The following is a 17,605-nucleotide window of genomic DNA, read 5'->3' as shown; positions in this document are numbered from 1 at the left end:
TCTGTGCGACCCCATAGACGGCAGCCCACTAGGCTCCTCTGTCCCTGGGATTCTCCAGGCAAGAACACTGGAGTGGGTTGCCATTTCCTTCTCCAATGAGTGAAAGTGAAGTCACTCAGTCATGTCTTGCTGGGGACCAGCCCCAGCTGATCCAGGGTATTCGAAGGAGAGACGGCCTAGGCGACTATTTATATGCTAATTAGAGATATAAAGAATAATAGTATGAGGATAGCTCAGTAGGAAAATTCAGTGGAGAAAAGAGGCTGAGTAGCTTGGTTTACGCGGGAGACCAATAAAACTTCAAGACAAGAAGTTTGCACCACTTACGTAGGCCGCAGGCGCCCTCTCGAATAGCGGAAGGTGCCTCACCCTAGACACCTTCTCGAGTGGGTCTTAGAAGCCCAGGCATAATTAGTAAGCGTGGTGGGTTCCGCGCTCCAGATGGAGACTCAGCTGGAAGTTAAAGGGAAGAATGACATGGGGAGACCAAGCATTGGTGAACAAGGCCCGTAGCTTTATTTTTAACAGGGGCTTTTATACCCTAAGTTACACATAGAGGATAATAGGGGATGCAAAGTCAGCAGTCTTTGATTCTTATCAAAAACCAAGGTTTCTTTCCTGCAAATTTATCGTATACAAATGGTTTAGGTGATTTACATCATCTTCTGGCCAGAAGGCCTACTAACATTTTATGACTCTTGACAAGAACTTATCAACAAAGACTTATTTTCTCTAAGAGTAATTATTTTAAGGTTTGGCGCCATCTTCCAAAGATAAAATTTCATTCCTATAGGGCGGATGTGTAATGGGTTTACAACAAAGAAAATAATTTATTACCTTAAGGGTCTAAAGTTACTAACACCAAGGCCACTACTTATTTTTTTCTATATACCAACTATTAATTAATACACATTCAAGGATACAATTCAGGGGATGTGAAAACTTGGCAACAAGCATTGACTCATCAATGAAATCCTTTACTAGTTTATTCTGACAGTTTTTAACTCTCTGAGAGGCTCTAAGCTATTTGAATATCTTAAGCTTCCCGTGCCTCTGGAGGCTAGGAGACTGTAAACAATCATATGCATAGCTGCAGGAGTCCGGGTAAACTTGTCAGGCGAGTTAGAGAGCCATCTGAGGGGTTTGGATTTAAACACTCCTAATTGCCCAGGAACTTTATTAATTGGAGCTGTAAGTTAACTCTTTGACAGAGAGAGAGAGATGGTGGTAGGGGACAGCCCCCAGTAAAGTCAGAGGTGAGAGCACAAAGCAATAAAGTAGGCAGACTCTGGTTTTTTGGGGGAAAATGCTCGAGAATATACGGGCGGACTCCTGAGGCTCGATCCTGCCTTTGCGTATGCCGAGCCTCTTTCCTCATGACCTTTGTCATGAGCGGAATGCCTCACCGGCTCCCAGCAATGTCTGACTCAGTGACCCCATGTACTGCAGCCTACCAGGCTCCTCCATCCATGGGATTTTCCAAGCAAGAGTACTGGAGTGGGTTGCCATTGCCTTCTCCGAAGGGCAACAATACTAGCAAATAATACTAGCAATTTATTGACATAAAGATTTTTAATTTTATTCTTCGGACTAGTCCCCCACCTTGGAGAAAGGGCTGGAGTTCCTGATACCCCCAGTCATGGCTATCTTCTTTCTGACTCTTGCAATACCTTGGCTTGATCGTCATTATGTCTAGAAGTCTTGGAACCTGGGTGGTGTTTTCAAATGCTTTCTGGATATTTCTCTCCAAATACCATTAATTCTTCTATTTTGAAATCTGTTTGTTGGTTTGGGCTGATCCCTCAGAGTAAGTTAGGGTATTTACATTTTAGTCTCACTGTATTCAAAGAGGAAGTTTGCTTTTATGTGAATTTATTTCCCCAAGTATTCTAACATTTTTCAACTGGGAGAAGATGGGAGGGACAAAGTTCTGGTGGTTTGGGCATCTCAGCCAAGAGCAGGGTAAAGACATGGAGGGATGAAGGAGGTCAATGGGTGAGGTGTAAGTGACCCCAGGGAGTGGGAAAACCATCACCCAGACAGCTAGGAACTTACCATGGGGCTCTGAACATATATGGTTTAACATATTTATGTTGAATAAGTAGATTAGGTAGATTGAAACTTCCACTCCTGCGACATTTCCTTACAGAGACTCATGCAGCCAGAAGCTAGAACCAACAGGACAGCTGTAACTGAATTTATTTTACTGGGCTTAGTGGAAACAGAAAATCTACAGCCTATGGTCTTCGTACTCTTCCTCTTTGCCTACCTGGTCACTGTCGGGGGCAACCTCAGCATCCTGGCAGCCATCTTGGTGGAACCCAAACTCCACACCCCCATGTACTTCTTCTTGGGGAATCTATCGGCGCTGGACATTGGGTGCATCACCGTCACTGTTCCTGCCATGTTGGGTCATCCCCTGTCCCACAAGCGCACAGTTCCCTATGCAGGCTGCCTCTCCCAGCTCTTCTTCTTCCACCTTCTGGCTGGGATGGACTGCTTCCTGTTGACAGCCATGGCCTATGATCGATTCTTGGCCATCTGCCGACCTCTCACCTACAGCACTCGCATGAGCCAGATGGTCCAGAGGATACTAGTGGTTGTGTCCTGGGCTTGTGCCTTCACCAATGCACTGACCCACACTATTGCCCTAACCACCCTTAACTTCTGTGGTCCCTGTGAGGTCAATCACTTCTACTGTGACCTCCCACAGCTCTTCCAGCTCTCCTGCTCCAGCACTCTCCTCAATGAGCTGCTGCTCTTTGGCATGAGTTTCATAATGGTAGGTACAACTGCGGTTCTCATCATCAGCTCCTACATCCACGTGGCAGCTGCAGTTGTACGAATCCGCTCAGCAGAGAGCAGGAAGAAAGCCTTCTCCACGTGTGGCTCCCATCTCACTGTGGTCTGCCTCTTCTATGGGACTGGTATGTTCAACTACATGCGCCTGGGTTCAGAGGAGGCTTCAGACAAGGATAAGGGAGTTGGAGTTTTCAACACAGTTATCAATCCCATGCTGAACCCACTTATCTACAGCCTTAGAAACTCTGACGTTCAGGGTGCCCTGTGGCAGGTACTTGTAGAAAGGCAGTCACTGACATGAGGGGTGATAGGTTCCTTCCTTTTCTGCCCTTTCTGGGTTGAAGGAAATTTCCCACAAAGGCATTAACCTGGAAAAATAGTTTCTCTACTCCTGTCCATGGCTACACCTGGAGCATGTCTTCTTTGTAATCTCCTCTTGGAGTCGAGAAACTGGAAGCGTAGGCTCAGATAAAGATAGGAAGGAAAGATATGAGAGTGAGAAGTAGGAAAGACTTGGGAGTGGAGGACCGAAGATGAAAATGAGGATATGTGGAGGGATGGGACAGGATGGTGAGCAAAAGAAATAAGCAGGAAAAATGGAAATTAGGAAAAGGACATGAGAGGATGGGAGGTGAGAAAGGATGAGAGAATTAAGGGTATCAAACTAGATGCCTAAGGAATGCTGATGAGGTCAAGGATGGGTGTCGAGAAAATGAAGAATGAATAGGAGGGGAGATGAGAATACAATTCATCTATAGAATCACTTCCTATTGGCATATGGCCATGGAATAACTAGCACCTTTGATGTTACTGTTGGGCCCCACCCGTCCAACCAGGAAAAGAAAAGTTTAAGTTTTGATGAAGGTGTAATGATACAAGGCAGTTAGGTATTCCTCTTCTGCTTCCTCTGGCTAGGAGATGATCCTAGAAAGACAGGGGGCAGGACTGAGAAATGGAGAAGAGCAAGGGAAGATGTGTGTGCTGAGGCTTCATCCTCCATAACCCCACTGGGCCGTCAAAATCAACAGCCTCCCTGCCTCTGGGTGCAGTGCCTGGTGACAGTCTAAAGAACACAGATGAAATTGGTCTCTTTCCTGATACTCTTGGGTCTCCAGACACTTTGGGTTAAAGAGAATGTTTTCAAGGGGAAACATTCTTGAGAATGACAACCCTGAGTGTGGGCTGTAACCACCGCTCTGTGACCTTAGAAAATGCTTCTCTATGGCTGGACTTGTTCCATAAAGAACTGGGACGAGATCATCTCTCCAGGGTTCTTCACATTAAATGACCTTTGATATAATTTTCTAGGTGACCTTTTTCATGAGGATGAGTCCAGAAAAGATTTTGAGAGCTTTACCACCACCACCTCCACCACTCTATCTACCCCATGACACTTAGCACTAATGTGTACATCCACTAAGTTATCACAGTGTCTGTTTACCACGTCCCTTTCATAAAGGGTTGTTATAAATAAATATCTTTAACTTTTACAAACTGAAGTTTGAGAAATGGCAATATTTTTACTTGGTTCTTTAATTCCAGTTAAAACTGCAGTTGGATATCTTTTCACATATTAAGTGGCCAGTTGTATTTCGTCTTTAAGAAGTGCTGAAACTGGAGCATATTATACAGAGTGAAGTAAGCCAGAAAGAAAAACACCAATACAGTATACTAACACATGCATATGGAATTTAGAAAGATGGTAACGATAACCCTGTATGCGAGACAGCAAAAGAGACACAGATGTTTAGAACAGTCTTTCAGACTCTGTGGGAGAGGGAGAGGGTGGGATGATCTGGGAGAATGGCATTGAAACATGTATAATATCATATAAGAAATGATCGCCAGTCCAGGTTTGATGCAGGATACAGGATTCTTGAGGCTGGTGCACTGGGATGACCCAGAGCGATGGTACGGGGAGGGAGGAGGGAGGGGGTTCAGGATGGGGAACACGTGTACACCCGTGGCGGATTCATGTTGATGTATGGCAAAACCAATACAATATTGTGCCGGGGTCCAGCCCCGGCTGATCCAGGGTATTCGAAGCGGGGACGGCGTCGGCGAGGGTCAGGATACAATAGCTTCAATTAGATATTAATTAAAGATATAAAGAGTAATAGAATAAGGTTAGCTCAGTAGGAAAATTCAGTGGAGAAAAGAGGCTGAGTAGCTTGGTTTACGCGGGAGATCAATTAAGCTTCAAGACAAGAAGTTTGCACCACTTACGTAGGCCACAGGCGTCCTTCCATTCTCCCGAAGGAGAGGAGACACTGAGGCCTCCCTGGTCGGATCTTAGAAGCCCAGGCATAATTAGTAAGCATGGTGGGTTCCGCGCGCCAGATGGAGACTCAGCCAGAGTGAAAGAGAGAGAGACATGGGGAGACCAGTATTTCGAGAAACTGATCCCCATTCTTTATTTTCCATGGTCTACTTTTATACACTGAGATGTTATGCAAAAGTCACGCGGGGTCAGCAGTCCTGACTTTTATCAAAGTCAGGTGCTTCATACAAATGTATACAGAGGTCTTAGGGGTGTTACATCATCTTCTGGTCAGGGGGCCTGCTGACAATTTATGACCCTCTCCTTGTGACAGCGGTCAGTCAACCAGAACACTTTTTTCTCCAAGGGTGAGTATTCTTAAAACAGACGCCACCCAAATAAAGTTACATTCCTATAGGGTGAGGGTGTAGTGGGTTTTAGTTAAGGAAAGAATTTTCTTAGCCTAAGGTGTAACATGATTTATATCAAAGGTTAATACTTATTTCTTCTATATATTCATTAATGTGTGTAAGGGCAGGGGACGTGGAGACTTAGCAACAAACATTGGCTCAACAAATGAAAAACCCTTCACCAATACAATTTCTAATCAGCCCATTGTACTTATACTAATAGTTTTCTAACTTTTCTAAGGAACCTGTTTTTAGAAGGTTTAAAGCATCTCATGCCTCTCACGGTTGGGAGGCTGTGAGCAATCACATGTGGCCAGACAAGCCTGTCAGGCAGGCTAGAGAACCTTCAGAGGAGTTTGTAGGTTGAAACACCCCTCTCACACCCAGGAATTATTATTAACTGGAGCTCTAAGTTAACTCCTTCTCCCAAAGAGGTGGTGGGGGACTGCCCCCCGTAAAGTCAGGGGTGTAGATGAGCACAAAGTAGTAAAGTAGGCAGGGTCTGGTTATGGGGGTAGATGCTCCAGGTTTTCCAGGGGGACTCCTGAAGCTCGATCCCACCTTTGCATATGTCGAGCCTCCTTCCTCATGACCGTTGTCACGGGCAGAGTACCTCACTCTGGCCCCCAACAATATTGTAATTATCCTCCAATTAAAATAAATAAAGCTAAATTAAAAAAAAATAAAATTACACTCTCTCTGATCAAAAAAAAAAAAAAAAAAAGAAGTGCTTTTTGACAGCTTTTGCCCTCTTTTCTGGAGAAGGCAATGGCACCCCATTCCAGTACTCTTGCCTGGAAAATCCCATGGGCAGAGGAGGCTGGTAGGCTGCAGTCCATGGGGTCGCTGAGAGTTGGACATGACTGAGAGACTTCACTTTCACTTTTCACTTTCATGCATTGGAGAAGGAAATGGCAACCCACTCCAGTGTTCTTGCCTGGAGAATCCCAGGGACAGGGGAGTCTGGTGGGCTGCCATCTATGGGGTTGCACAGAGTCGGACACGACTGAAGCAACTTAGCAGCAACAGCAGCAGCCCTCTTTTCCACTGGATAGTTTGTCAGGAAATCATAACTGGCCAACCTTCACAAACAATGAAACTCAGCTTTGAATCAGCTCCGGTCCAGATCGAACAAAAGTGATCTAATCTTAGTGCCTAATAGATGCAAAAATAAATAATTTTTGGAGGAAGAAGATATCCAGAGCCATGCAATAGAAACTTAATCTGAGCCATATACATAATTTAAAATTTTCTAGAAGCCTCATGGGGATAAGACTGTTTCTGAGTCTGTAGCAGGGACCATTTAAAAGCCAAAGTAAACATCTATTTCTGCTTTATTGACTATGCCAAAGACTTTGACTGTGTGGATCAAAATAAACTGTGGAAAATTCTGAAAGAGATGGGAATACCAGACCACCTGACCTGCCTCTTGAGAAATCTGTATGCAGGTCGGGAAGCAACAGTTAGAACTGGACATGGAACAACAGACTGGTTCCAAATAGGAAAAGGAGTAGGTCAAGGCTGTATATTGTCACCCTGCTTATTTAACTTATATGTAGAGTACATCATGAGAAACGCTGGACTGGAAGAAACACAAACTGGAATCAAGATTGCCGGGAGAAATATCAATAACCTTAGATATGCAGATGACACCACCCTTATGGCAGAAAGTGAAGAGGAACTCAAAAGCCTCTTGATGAAAGTGAAAGTGGAGAGTAAAAAAGTTGGCTTAAAGCTCAACATTCAGAAAACGAAGATCATGGCATCTCGTCCCAACACTTCATGGGAAATAGATGGGGAAACAGTGGAAACAGTGTCAGACTTTATTTTTGGGGTCCAAAATCACTGCAGATGATGACTGCAGCCATGAAATTAAAAGACGCTTACTCCTTGGAAGGAAAGTCATGACCAACCTAGATAGCATATTCAAAAGCAGAGACATTACTTTGCCAACAAAGGTCCATCTAGTCAAGGTTATGGTTTTTCCTGTGGTCATGTATGGATGTGAGAGTTGGACTGTGAAGAAAGCTGAGCGCCGAAGAATTGATGCTTTTGAACTGTGGTGTTGGAGAAGACTCTTGAGAGTTCCTTGGACTGCAGGGAGATCCAACCAGCCCATTCTGAAGGAGATCAGTCCTGGGATTTCTTTGGAAGGAATGATGCTAAAGCTGAAACTCCAGTACTTTGGCCACCTCATGCGAAGAGTTGACCCATTGGAAAGAACCCCATGGTGGGAGGGGTTGGGGGCAGGAGGAGAAGAGGATGACAGGGGATAGGATGGCTGAATGGCATCACTGACTCGATGGACGTGAGTCTGGGTGAACTCCAGGAGTTAGTGATAGACAGGGAGGCCTGGCATGCTGCAATTCATGGGGTCCCAAAGAGTCGGACACAACTGAGTGACTGAACTGAATTGGACTGAAGCAAGTAAATTAATTTAAATGATTCATTTTCTTTTATTCATATATCTAAAACATTATAATCTCAACATATAATCAATATTATGAAATTATAACTGAGATATTTTACATTCTTATTTTTCATACTGTCCTTAGAATCATGTATATTTTAAACTTATAGAAACTCTCAATATGGATGCTAAATTTCATCAAAAATATTTGACCTGAGTCCTCTCGCAAGGCTACGATCAAGCCATCAGCCAGTGGTGTAACTGTCTCCAGGCCTGACTGAGGAAAGGAAAGCTTCCACATTCATTCACATGGTCATTGGTAGGACTCAGTTCCTTGCAGGTTAGGGGACTGAGGACCTCAGGACCTCACTGGCCTGAGGTTGGAGGCTGCCTCAGCTCCTTGACCCTAGGGCCTCTTAAAATGTGGTGACTTCCTTCCTCAGAGCTAGAAAAGAACCATAAAGAAAGACTGAGAAAGAAAGCAAATAGGAGGTCCTCTGCTTGTGTGCCCTCAGCAACATCCATTTAGCAGCCATAAGCAGACAAACGTACTGCTTCCCTGATAGCTCAGTTGGTAACGGATCCACCTGCAAGGCAGGAAGCTCTGGTTCAATTCCTGGGTCGGGAAGATTGCTGGAGAAGGGATAGGCTACCCACTCCAGTGTTCTTTGGCTTCCCTTGTGGCTGAGTTGGTAAAGAATCCGCCAGCAATGCGGGAGACCTGGCTTCGATCCCTGGGTTGGGAAGATCCCCTGGAGATGGGAAAGGCTACCCACGCCAGTATTCTGGCTTAGAGAATTCCATGGACTGTATAGTCCATGGGGTCGCAAAGAGTTGGACACAACTGAGCAACTTTCACTTCACTTCACTTTATGCAGACAAAAGTGGGCTTCCCAAGTGGCGCTAGTGGTAAAGAATCCCCCTGCAATGCAAGAGACAGAAGAGATGTGGGTTCAATCCCTGGGTCTGTAAGATCCCCTGGAGGAGGAAATGGCAACCCACTGTAGCATTCTTGCCTGGAGAATTCCTGGACAGAAGAGCCTGGCAGGCTATGGTCTATGGAGCTACAAATAGACTTGATTGAGTGCACACACACACACACACACACACACACTTGCAGACAAAAGTGACTTTGTGGGGATTTGGGATCCAGGTAGGAGACTGGAAACTTGGTGGGGCTCACGACCAAAGAGGGGGGCTTCCCTGGTGGCTCAGTGCTAAAGAACCTGCCTGCCAATGCAGGAAACACCAGTTCAATCCCTGGTCTGGGAAGATCCCATATGCCATGGAACAACTAAGCCCAGGAACTGCCACGACTGAGCCTATGTGCCCCAACTACTGAAGTCCACATGCCCTAAAGTCTGTGCCCCACAAGTGAAGTGACCACAATGAGAAGCCCAGGCACTGAAACAAAGAGTCGCTCTCCCTTGCTGTAACTAGAGAAAAGACCTCGCAACTTTCATAGAGGGAAAAGGGAAGTTAAGAGAGCTGTGGTCAACAAAGGGTCTATGGCTTTTCATTGGCTGAGTCCTTGCCAGGAAAGAAGAGGAGTCTTTCTTCCTCCAGACTAGCTCTGCTACACTCACAGGGTGTGAGAGCTTGGCTATCTGCTCCAAAGACAAATACTTCCCCCCATACCATTCACCCGGTGATCTTACCTTGCCTTGCTCTACTCACTTTTCGACTCATCAGCATGCCTTAATTCTTAGCTCAGCTTTTACCATCTCAAGGAGGCCCTCCCTGAATTCCCCATCACTAACAAGCCAGGCGAGTCTTCCCCCTCCTTCTCCCCAACCCACATGCTCAGAGCATAACCACTGCCTTCAGACACAGAAATAAGGTAGCCTCCCTCCTTGGTCCATCATGAGCTCCTGATTAATGTTTGTAAAACAGTCTAAGCCACTAATAGGCATTCAGTCATTATCAGTGGAATGAACTGAACCTCAGATAAAGTTTACTCTCCCTGTCTCTCAACGTCTAGGTCAGTGCTGGCTCTGCTGATTCATCTGTAAAGGACTGCTCCCTCTTTCACACTGCCAGAACCCAGGGACTCATCTTTTCATCAGTAACTTCTCCTTTTCTATCCATTGCACTTGACACTAGGCTGGTGGAACCAAGTAGAGATAGGGTCTCACAGTTACCTCCCCCACTTCTGCTTCCACCACCAATCCTGTCCATGAGCATGTGCTGATCACACTTGAACATTCTGCTTTGAGTGAAGGGTACAGTGGTTGCAAGGAGAGGTGGGACCATGGAGTGAGGAGCTGGCATAACAGGATAGGGTGGGGTGCTCAGGGATGAGGTCTCTCCACAGGGAAAAGGAAAATAGGAGAAAGCCACAGTCAGTATTGCTTTTAGGTCTGAGAGAGCAACGCTGATGTGGCTGAGGAGGGTGTGGATGAGACCATAGAGGACAGAGAGCACCCAACACAAGATGAGGAGTGAAACGCAGAGCTTGGGCAACGAATAGCCTCACCCATGGCACCTGTAGTGGGGGTAATGCAGGTGTCTCCAAATGGCTCACAGGAAGCAGGTCCCAAGACCATGTCAGAGCTCAAGACCAAGAGTGTGCTAGAGAGTCCCCTCTCCAGGCCACAACTGAGTATATTATGAAAGACTGGGATGGTGGCACTGTGGCCCTATGGTCAGACAAGTGGAAGACTTTGATCCTGCAAAATTTTAGTATTAGAGTTAACATGACCTTATTTATTGCCAAGGTTGATGAGGTCTGGGGACACTGGTTACACATAGGTGTCTTTTCCTCATCACAGAGATATAAGCTCATTTTGAGCAGGATCTATGCTCTCATGGGGCTTCCCAGGCAGCTCAGTGATAAAGAATCCAGCTGCCAGTGCAGGAGACTCAGGTTCAGTCCCTGGGTCGGGAATATTCCCTAGAAAAGGAAATGGCAACCTGCTCCAGTGTTCTTGCCTGGCAAATCCCATGGACAGAGGAGCCTGGTGGGCTACAGTCCATGGGGTGGTAAAAGGATCAGACACGACATAGTGACTAAACAACGAGTGTGCCTTTATCACTCCTGCGTCCTCCATAGGATAAGGCCTCTGACACAAGTTGAAGCAATCACCACTTCAATGCCCAGATTACCTCATGCCAACCTCTGGAAGGCTTTCTCTAAGAGGAGTCTTCCCAGTGCCCCATGCATGGCCTTGATCCTCAGGCTGTAGGTGAAAGGATTCATCATGGGGGTCACCACAGCATACATCAGTGGGGCTACTGAGTCCTTCATGGTGTAGGTTTCAAGAAGCTGCAGATATACCATACCAAGTGTCCCACAGAAGAGGGAGACCACAGTCAAGTGGGAGGCACGGGTGGAGAAAACTTTGTGTTTCCCAGACACTGAAGGTATCTGGAGGATGGCGCTGACAATCCAGACATAGGACGTGATCATGAACCCTCAAGGGGTGAGGAAGATGAAGCAGCCTGTGACAATCAACATTGTGTGACTGAAGTGAATGTTAGAACAGGCGAGCCTCAGTAGGACGTCCATCTCACAGAAGATGTAGCGGATCTTCCAGGACTCTCAGAAGGTCACCATGGTCATGAGGAGGGTGTGATGAGGCCACAGAGGACAGAGAGGGCCCAACTCAAGGTGAAGAGTGAAATGCAGAGCTCAGGGCTCATGGCTGTGGTGTAGTGGAGGGGGTGGCAGATGACCACACAGCGGTCAAATGCCATCGTGTCAAGGATGAGGTTGTCCAGAGCCACCAAGGAGACCAGGAAATAGAGCTGAGTCACACACCCTCCATATGAGATGGCTTTATTCTGAGACTGAAGGTTTACCACCATCTTGGGGCTCTTGTTGGTGATGAAGAAGAGGTCTGTGAAGCAGAGGTTGGCCAGGAAGAAGTACATGGGAGAGTGTAGGCGGGAGTCAGAGCAGATGGCCAGAATGATGAGCACATTTCCCACCACTGTGACCAGGTACATGGACAGGAACATCCAAAACAGGACCCGCTGCTGCTCAGGATTCTGTGAGATCCCCAGCAGGAGGAACTCTGAGACTCCACTCCGGTTGTCTCCATGCATTTCTCCAACTGTCTGCAACATCAGCACCAACAAACGTTTGTTAACTAAGTTACTTCTATTAAACAAGGGCATTCACATACACAAAATCAACTATTCTCTTGGAATTAAAATATCTTGAACTAAATTTTATAATATTTTAATACAGATTTTCATCAAGGTAATACAGGCATAAACATATAGTATGGACAATGTGTAACTTCTAGTCATTCCAGCAACAATTTCTCAGTTCAGTTCACTTCAGTCACTCAGTCGTGTCCCACTCTTTGTGACCCCATGGACTGCAGCACGCCAGGCTTCCCTGTCCATCACCAACTCTCAGAGCTTACTCAAACTCATGTCCATTGAGTCCATGATGCCATCCAGCATCTCATCCTCTGTGGTCCTCTTCTTCTCCTGCCCCCAATCCCTCCCAGCTTCAGTGTCTTTTCCAGTGGGTCAAATCTTCGCATGAGGTGGCCAAAGTATTGGAGTTTCAGCTTTAGCATCATTCCTTCCAAAGAACACCCAGGACTGATCTCCTTTAGAATGGACTGGTTGGATCTCCTTGCAGTCCAAGGGACTCTCAAGAGTCTTCTCCAACACCACAGTTCAAAAGCATCAATTCTTCGGCACTCAGCTTTCTTCACAGTCCAACTCTCACATCCATACATGACTACTGGAAAAACCATAGCCTTGACTAGCCTGATATTACAGATATATAATAGCAGAAAAGAAGAAGAGTTTCGCTCACTCATATTCCTCCCTTAGAAACAATAATTTGGACAAAAAGTGTCTTTGTGGGAGCTTTGAGATCTAGGTAAGAGATTATGAGACCCCAGTGGAGTCAAGTCCAAAGAGGGCTCTTTTGAGAAGACAAGACTGTGCCCAGCTGGCAGACTTACAGACAGGAGTCCTGGATACAGGCCTGGAAACAGCCCTATGGATTCAACTACAGCCCCTCTTGGCCCTGATTCTGTCACCAACAACATCTGTCAAGAAACCTAGCATTAGTCAGGCCCACCTGTGCCCTAGATAATGAGCACATCAACCTCAGCCCTGGCTGTGGATGCTGAACTGGCCCATGGCCCATTCCTAGGCCCTCTCAGCTGCCAGTTCTGCCCACCCAGGGACAAGGCAGGTCATGCCCATCCATTCCCCTAAGACACACTGTCCAACCTTGGTCCAACTGCAGACGCTGACACAGTCTTGTAACTTGGCTCCAGCACCTTGTAGGCATAGGTCAAGAACACACCTGCTTGTCCAGGGACCCATCAGAAAACACAGTCTTCTGTGCTCTCAGAGGCAGGCCCACTGACTTCTGTCTGACTGCAGATCTTGAAGTGACCCCATAACCCAGCTTCTACTCCTTGAAACCATAGGCTGGGAACACGTCTGCCAACCCAGGGACCTGGAGGAAGACAGCTTCCCAGATGTAGGCCTGGCAAACTGGGTCTGATGGATATATATTTTTTTAATATTTATTTTTGCTAGTTATTTATTTGGCTTCCCCAGGTCTTAGTTGTGGCATTCAGGGTCTTTAGTTGGGCATGTGGACACTTAATTGTAGTATGTGAGATCATTCCCTGACCAGGGATCAAACCCAGCCCCCCTGCCCTGGGTGCATGGAGCCTTACCTACTGGACCACCAGGGAAATCCCTGTCTGCCAGATCTTGAAGAGGCCCTATAATCAACATCTTGGCAGTCTATTACAACCAGCCCCAGGCACCCTTGCCTGGATGTTAAATCCTGAATCATGACAGGTGATGCCATGTCAATGAACTCTCCCTGTTCAGCCTTATGTTCTACCCCAGTCCTTGGGCCCTCATGATCCACTCCCACACTGCTCCTCTATGAACTGCAGGAAATTCCAGTTCCTGCCAGGATATATTGGCCAGTATATTTATTTCCTGTTGCTGCTGTAACAAAGTACCACAAATCCAGTGACTTTAACACAAATGTATCTTCTCAGGGTCCTGAAGACCAAAAGTAAAAAATGAGTCCTACAGGGCTAACTTCGCGATGTCAGCAGGAAGAGTTCTCCTGGGAGGCTCCAGGGGAAATCTATTCCATGTGTTCTCCAGTTTCAGGTGGCTTCTGGCATTCCTTGGCTTGTGGCCACATCACTCCCGTCTCCATGTCTATCATCACATTGTCTTTTTGGCCACGGCCTGTGGCATGTGGGCTCTTAGTTCCCTGACCAGGATTCAAACCTGCACCCCCTGCAATGGAAGCTCAGCATCTTAATCACTGGACTGCCAGGAAGTCCCCACATTGCCTTTTTCATTTCTGTAGTCAAATATCTCTCCACCTCTCTCTTAAAAGGACTCTTATGATTACACATCACATAGGCCCACTTGGATAATCCAGGATAATCTCCCCAGATGAAGACCCCTAACAATCACACTTACAAAGTCCCTTTTACAGGATTTAAAGTTGATTTCAGGGATTAGTACCTGCATATCTTTGGGGCCCTACCACAGCCAGATATGGGAATTATTGTTATGAATAAGTTGTTTCTTTTTGGACATAAATGGTATTTCCTTTCTTAGAGTATGCTGAGACCTAACCAGGAGTCCTTCGAGCTCAACATATGTCTTTTTTTTTTTTTTAAGTGAGTCAAACTAAAAAAAATTAATTTTATTTATTTATTTATTTTTGACTGTGCTGGGTCTTCATTACTGTGCACCGGCTTTCTCTAGTTGCGGTGAATGGGAGCTACTCTCTTACTGCAGTGAGTGGGCTTCTCCTTGCTGTGGCTTATCTTATGGAGCAGGGGCTCTAGGGCATGAAGTCTTCAGTAGCTGCAACGCATGGCCTTAGTAGCTGTGGGTCCAGGGCTCTAGAGCACAGGTGCAATAGTTGTGGCACACAGGCTCAGTTGCTCCTTGGCATGTGGGATCTTCCCCAACCAGGGATTGAACCCATGTCCCCTGCATTGGCAAGCAGATTCTTGACCTCTGAACTACCAGGGAAGTCCCTCAACATCCCTCTTTTACCAGCACTTCCAGAATCATTACAGGATCCCCAAGATACAGTCCCAGGGGCCCCACTAATGAGGCTCTGAGGGAGGAAGCCCCACATTCTTGAGGGCTCATTAGGAAACTAGATTTGAAGCAAGCTTCTCCCTCTTCCTCTCTGCTGGGGCTTCCTCCACATCCCCAGGTCCACAGCAAGTCTGGAAATTAGCTGCTCTCTGCTCATAGGCCCTGCTTGGGGCTGACATCTGAGAAAGAAAACTGCTCCCTCAGGAAACCCATACCTAGTCTCAATTACACCTCTAACTTCCTGGGTGACTCGGAGAATATGGGCAAGTCCTGCAGACCTCAGCAACCCCACCATTAGTGGGCTACGTATCACTTGACTTAATGACCTGCCATAAAGCCAAGGCTAGAGATAACCTTTATTTTTTTTTCCCAAGGAAAGTCTAAATACAAGAGGTATGAGGCACTGCTGCTATATTTATGAAGATCTTGAATTGGTTATAAAACAACTTGTCTCTCTCCCCACTTTGTCTCTGCTTTCCTGGTAGGGCTAATTTCTGAGGCCCCCAGGGGATACCATTGAGAAGACAGTACTATAATTTCTTTCATTTTCCTATACAAAGCCCCTTCCTGGATTTCTGTGTGGATAGGTCTGAAGGGCTCCTCATCTTCTCCTGCAAACACTCTCTGGTGTCTATGCCTGTGCCAGGGTGAGTACTCATAGGCCTCACTCTGTAAGAGTCCTCACTTTGTAAGAGCAGGTTCTTCCTCTGCTCTTACAAAACAGAAATGGGGCTTCTGCTGCCATCAGCTCAAACTGCTTTTATACTTGGTGCAACTGATGCCCCTGAAGCGGGGAGCCTTTTTAGGAGATCTGGGACTGTAACCCAAAGATCTTGGCTCCTTTTCTGGGCCCTTTTGTCCATGTCTCCTTCTCTTGGATGAAGCCTGCTCTCTGCAACGCTTGTGCTGTGCTTAGTCGCTCATTCTGCTCTTTGCGACCCCATAGAGTATAGCCCGCCAGGCTCCTGTGTCCAAGGGGTTTCTCCAGGCAAGAATACTGGAGTGGGTTCCCGTTCCCTCCTCCCGGGGATCTTCCCAACCCAGGGGTTAAACCCAGGTCTCCAGTATTGCAGGCAGATTCTTTATTATCTGAGCCACCAGGGAAGCCCAAGCACACTGGAATAGGTAGCCTATCCCTTCTCTACGGGATCTTCCCAACCCGAGTATCCAGTTGGGGTATCCTGAATTGCAGGCAGATTCTTTACCAGCTGAGCTACCACAGAAGCCCCTGCAACTCTTAGGAGTAAGTATTAGGGGGATGCACTGAGTCCAGTTTGCTGCCCAGGACCCACTTCATCAGGTAGTCAGAAACTTGACTCCAGTCAGAGGCCTTGCTGAACTGTTTCATCACTGGAATCTTGGAGGAGTTGGGTGGAATTCCAGAGTAGGAGTTTGTCATGGCTCAGTAGGGAGAAATCGAGGCTCATTATGAAGCCCTGAGAGTGGTAATCCTCAGTGATGGGCATGATACCCATAAGGCACTCTAGACGTCTCTGTAAGATCTGAGTTCATCCCAGAATCCCTCTGATTTCAAACAAGCTGCATCTCCAGCCAACTGAGAGTTGTCAGCAGCTGTTCTATTGCTCTTCTATGCCTGGCCATAACTTGCTTGTCTGTAAGGTACAGCTCTCCTAAGGGCCTTATTATTATGAGTGGTTTACATGACAAGGAACATGTCAGGGTAGATTTCTATCTGCTTGTCCCATCAAAACCAAAGAAATCAGTAGTCCTTGCAGAAGTCTTGTACATGCACCTGCCCCTGGAACTTCCTTAAACTATACTAATCCATAAAATTCTTGCCTGGAAAATCCCATGGACAGAGGAGCCTGGAGGGCTGCAGTCCATGGGGTTGCAAACAGCCCACTACAACTGAGCGGCTAAGCATGCACAGACATAAAATTCTGCCCCAGATTCCAATACAACCAGAGACCCTTCCATGACAACTCTAGCTCATACTGATGTTTTCTTTCTCTGAAATCCTATGAACACTTGACTCATCCATTGATTTATTTAAAAATATTGAGTATATACCATAAGGGAAGTATTGTGCTAAGTACTGTTACCGCAAAACTGAGTCAAACATGTATTAATATTTTTGTCCTCAAGCAGCTTACAGAGAAGTAGGGGAGATATACTCTATAGAAAAATAACTTAGCTAGAAGGGAAACTAATAAGTTCAATAAAATAATGTGTAGTGGAAGTTTAGGAGAGACAGAGCTCTTTTTGAGATGGAGAAGTTTCCAGGGAGGATACATTCATAAGTGAGCATTGCAGTCAACTCTTGAAATACCTGGGCGTGTGGAGTTGGAAGGAAGTCATCGCCAGTACAGAAAACAGCATGAGAAAGGAGGTTAGAAAACCACCGGGTTACAATCAATGTTTGGGTCAAAATGGACTTCAAAGCAAAAACAGAGAGCAGGTCATTGCTCCTTAATACAATACATGAAAAGAACTAGTCTCCATCCACGGATTTGCCTATCTGTATTTATCAATTATAAATTTCATCAATGTTCAGCAGCCTGAAGATGATCCCCAAATCTCACTGATCACGTGATCTCAGAATTTTAAGGCTATCTTAGAGATCACCATATCCAATTTTCACCCAAGCTCAGGCTCTCATCACCCTTTCCCTTCTGTTCTGACTTCCCAGCC

At 46.2% G+C, this 17,605-nt stretch overlaps 1 protein-coding gene and 1 pseudogene across 1 annotated transcript; one reads left to right on the top strand and one right to left on the bottom strand.

The window, feature by feature from the left end:
• Window positions 1-2,143: 2,143 nt before the first annotated feature.
• LOC133231586 (olfactory receptor 3A2-like) lies at window positions 2,144-3,103 on the top strand. The gene has a single exon (XM_061389948.1). The coding sequence runs from the start codon at window positions 2,156-2,158 to the stop codon at window positions 3,101-3,103; it is 948 nt and encodes a 315-aa protein (XP_061245932.1). The 5' UTR covers window positions 2,144-2,155.
• A 7,885-nt stretch (window positions 3,104-10,988) lies between these two features.
• On the bottom strand, window positions 10,989-11,968 carry LOC133231462 (olfactory receptor 1D2-like; annotated as a pseudogene).
• Window positions 11,969-17,605: the final 5,637 nt, after the last annotated feature.

Source organism: Bos javanicus, chromosome 19, assembly GCF_032452875.1.
Source record: "Bos javanicus breed banteng chromosome 19, ARS-OSU_banteng_1.0, whole genome shotgun sequence".
NCBI classification, from domain to species: Eukaryota; Metazoa; Chordata; class Mammalia; order Artiodactyla; family Bovidae; genus Bos; species Bos javanicus.
Note: the sequence above shows the minus strand (reverse complement) of the source record. Positions and strands in the feature narration are given on the sequence as shown.

Bases quoted from the DNA above. Each gene is read 5' to 3' on its own strand.
- LOC133231586 (XM_061389948.1), top strand. From the start codon at position 2,156: ATGCAGCCAGAAGCTAGAACCAACAGGACAGCTGTAACTGAATTTATT.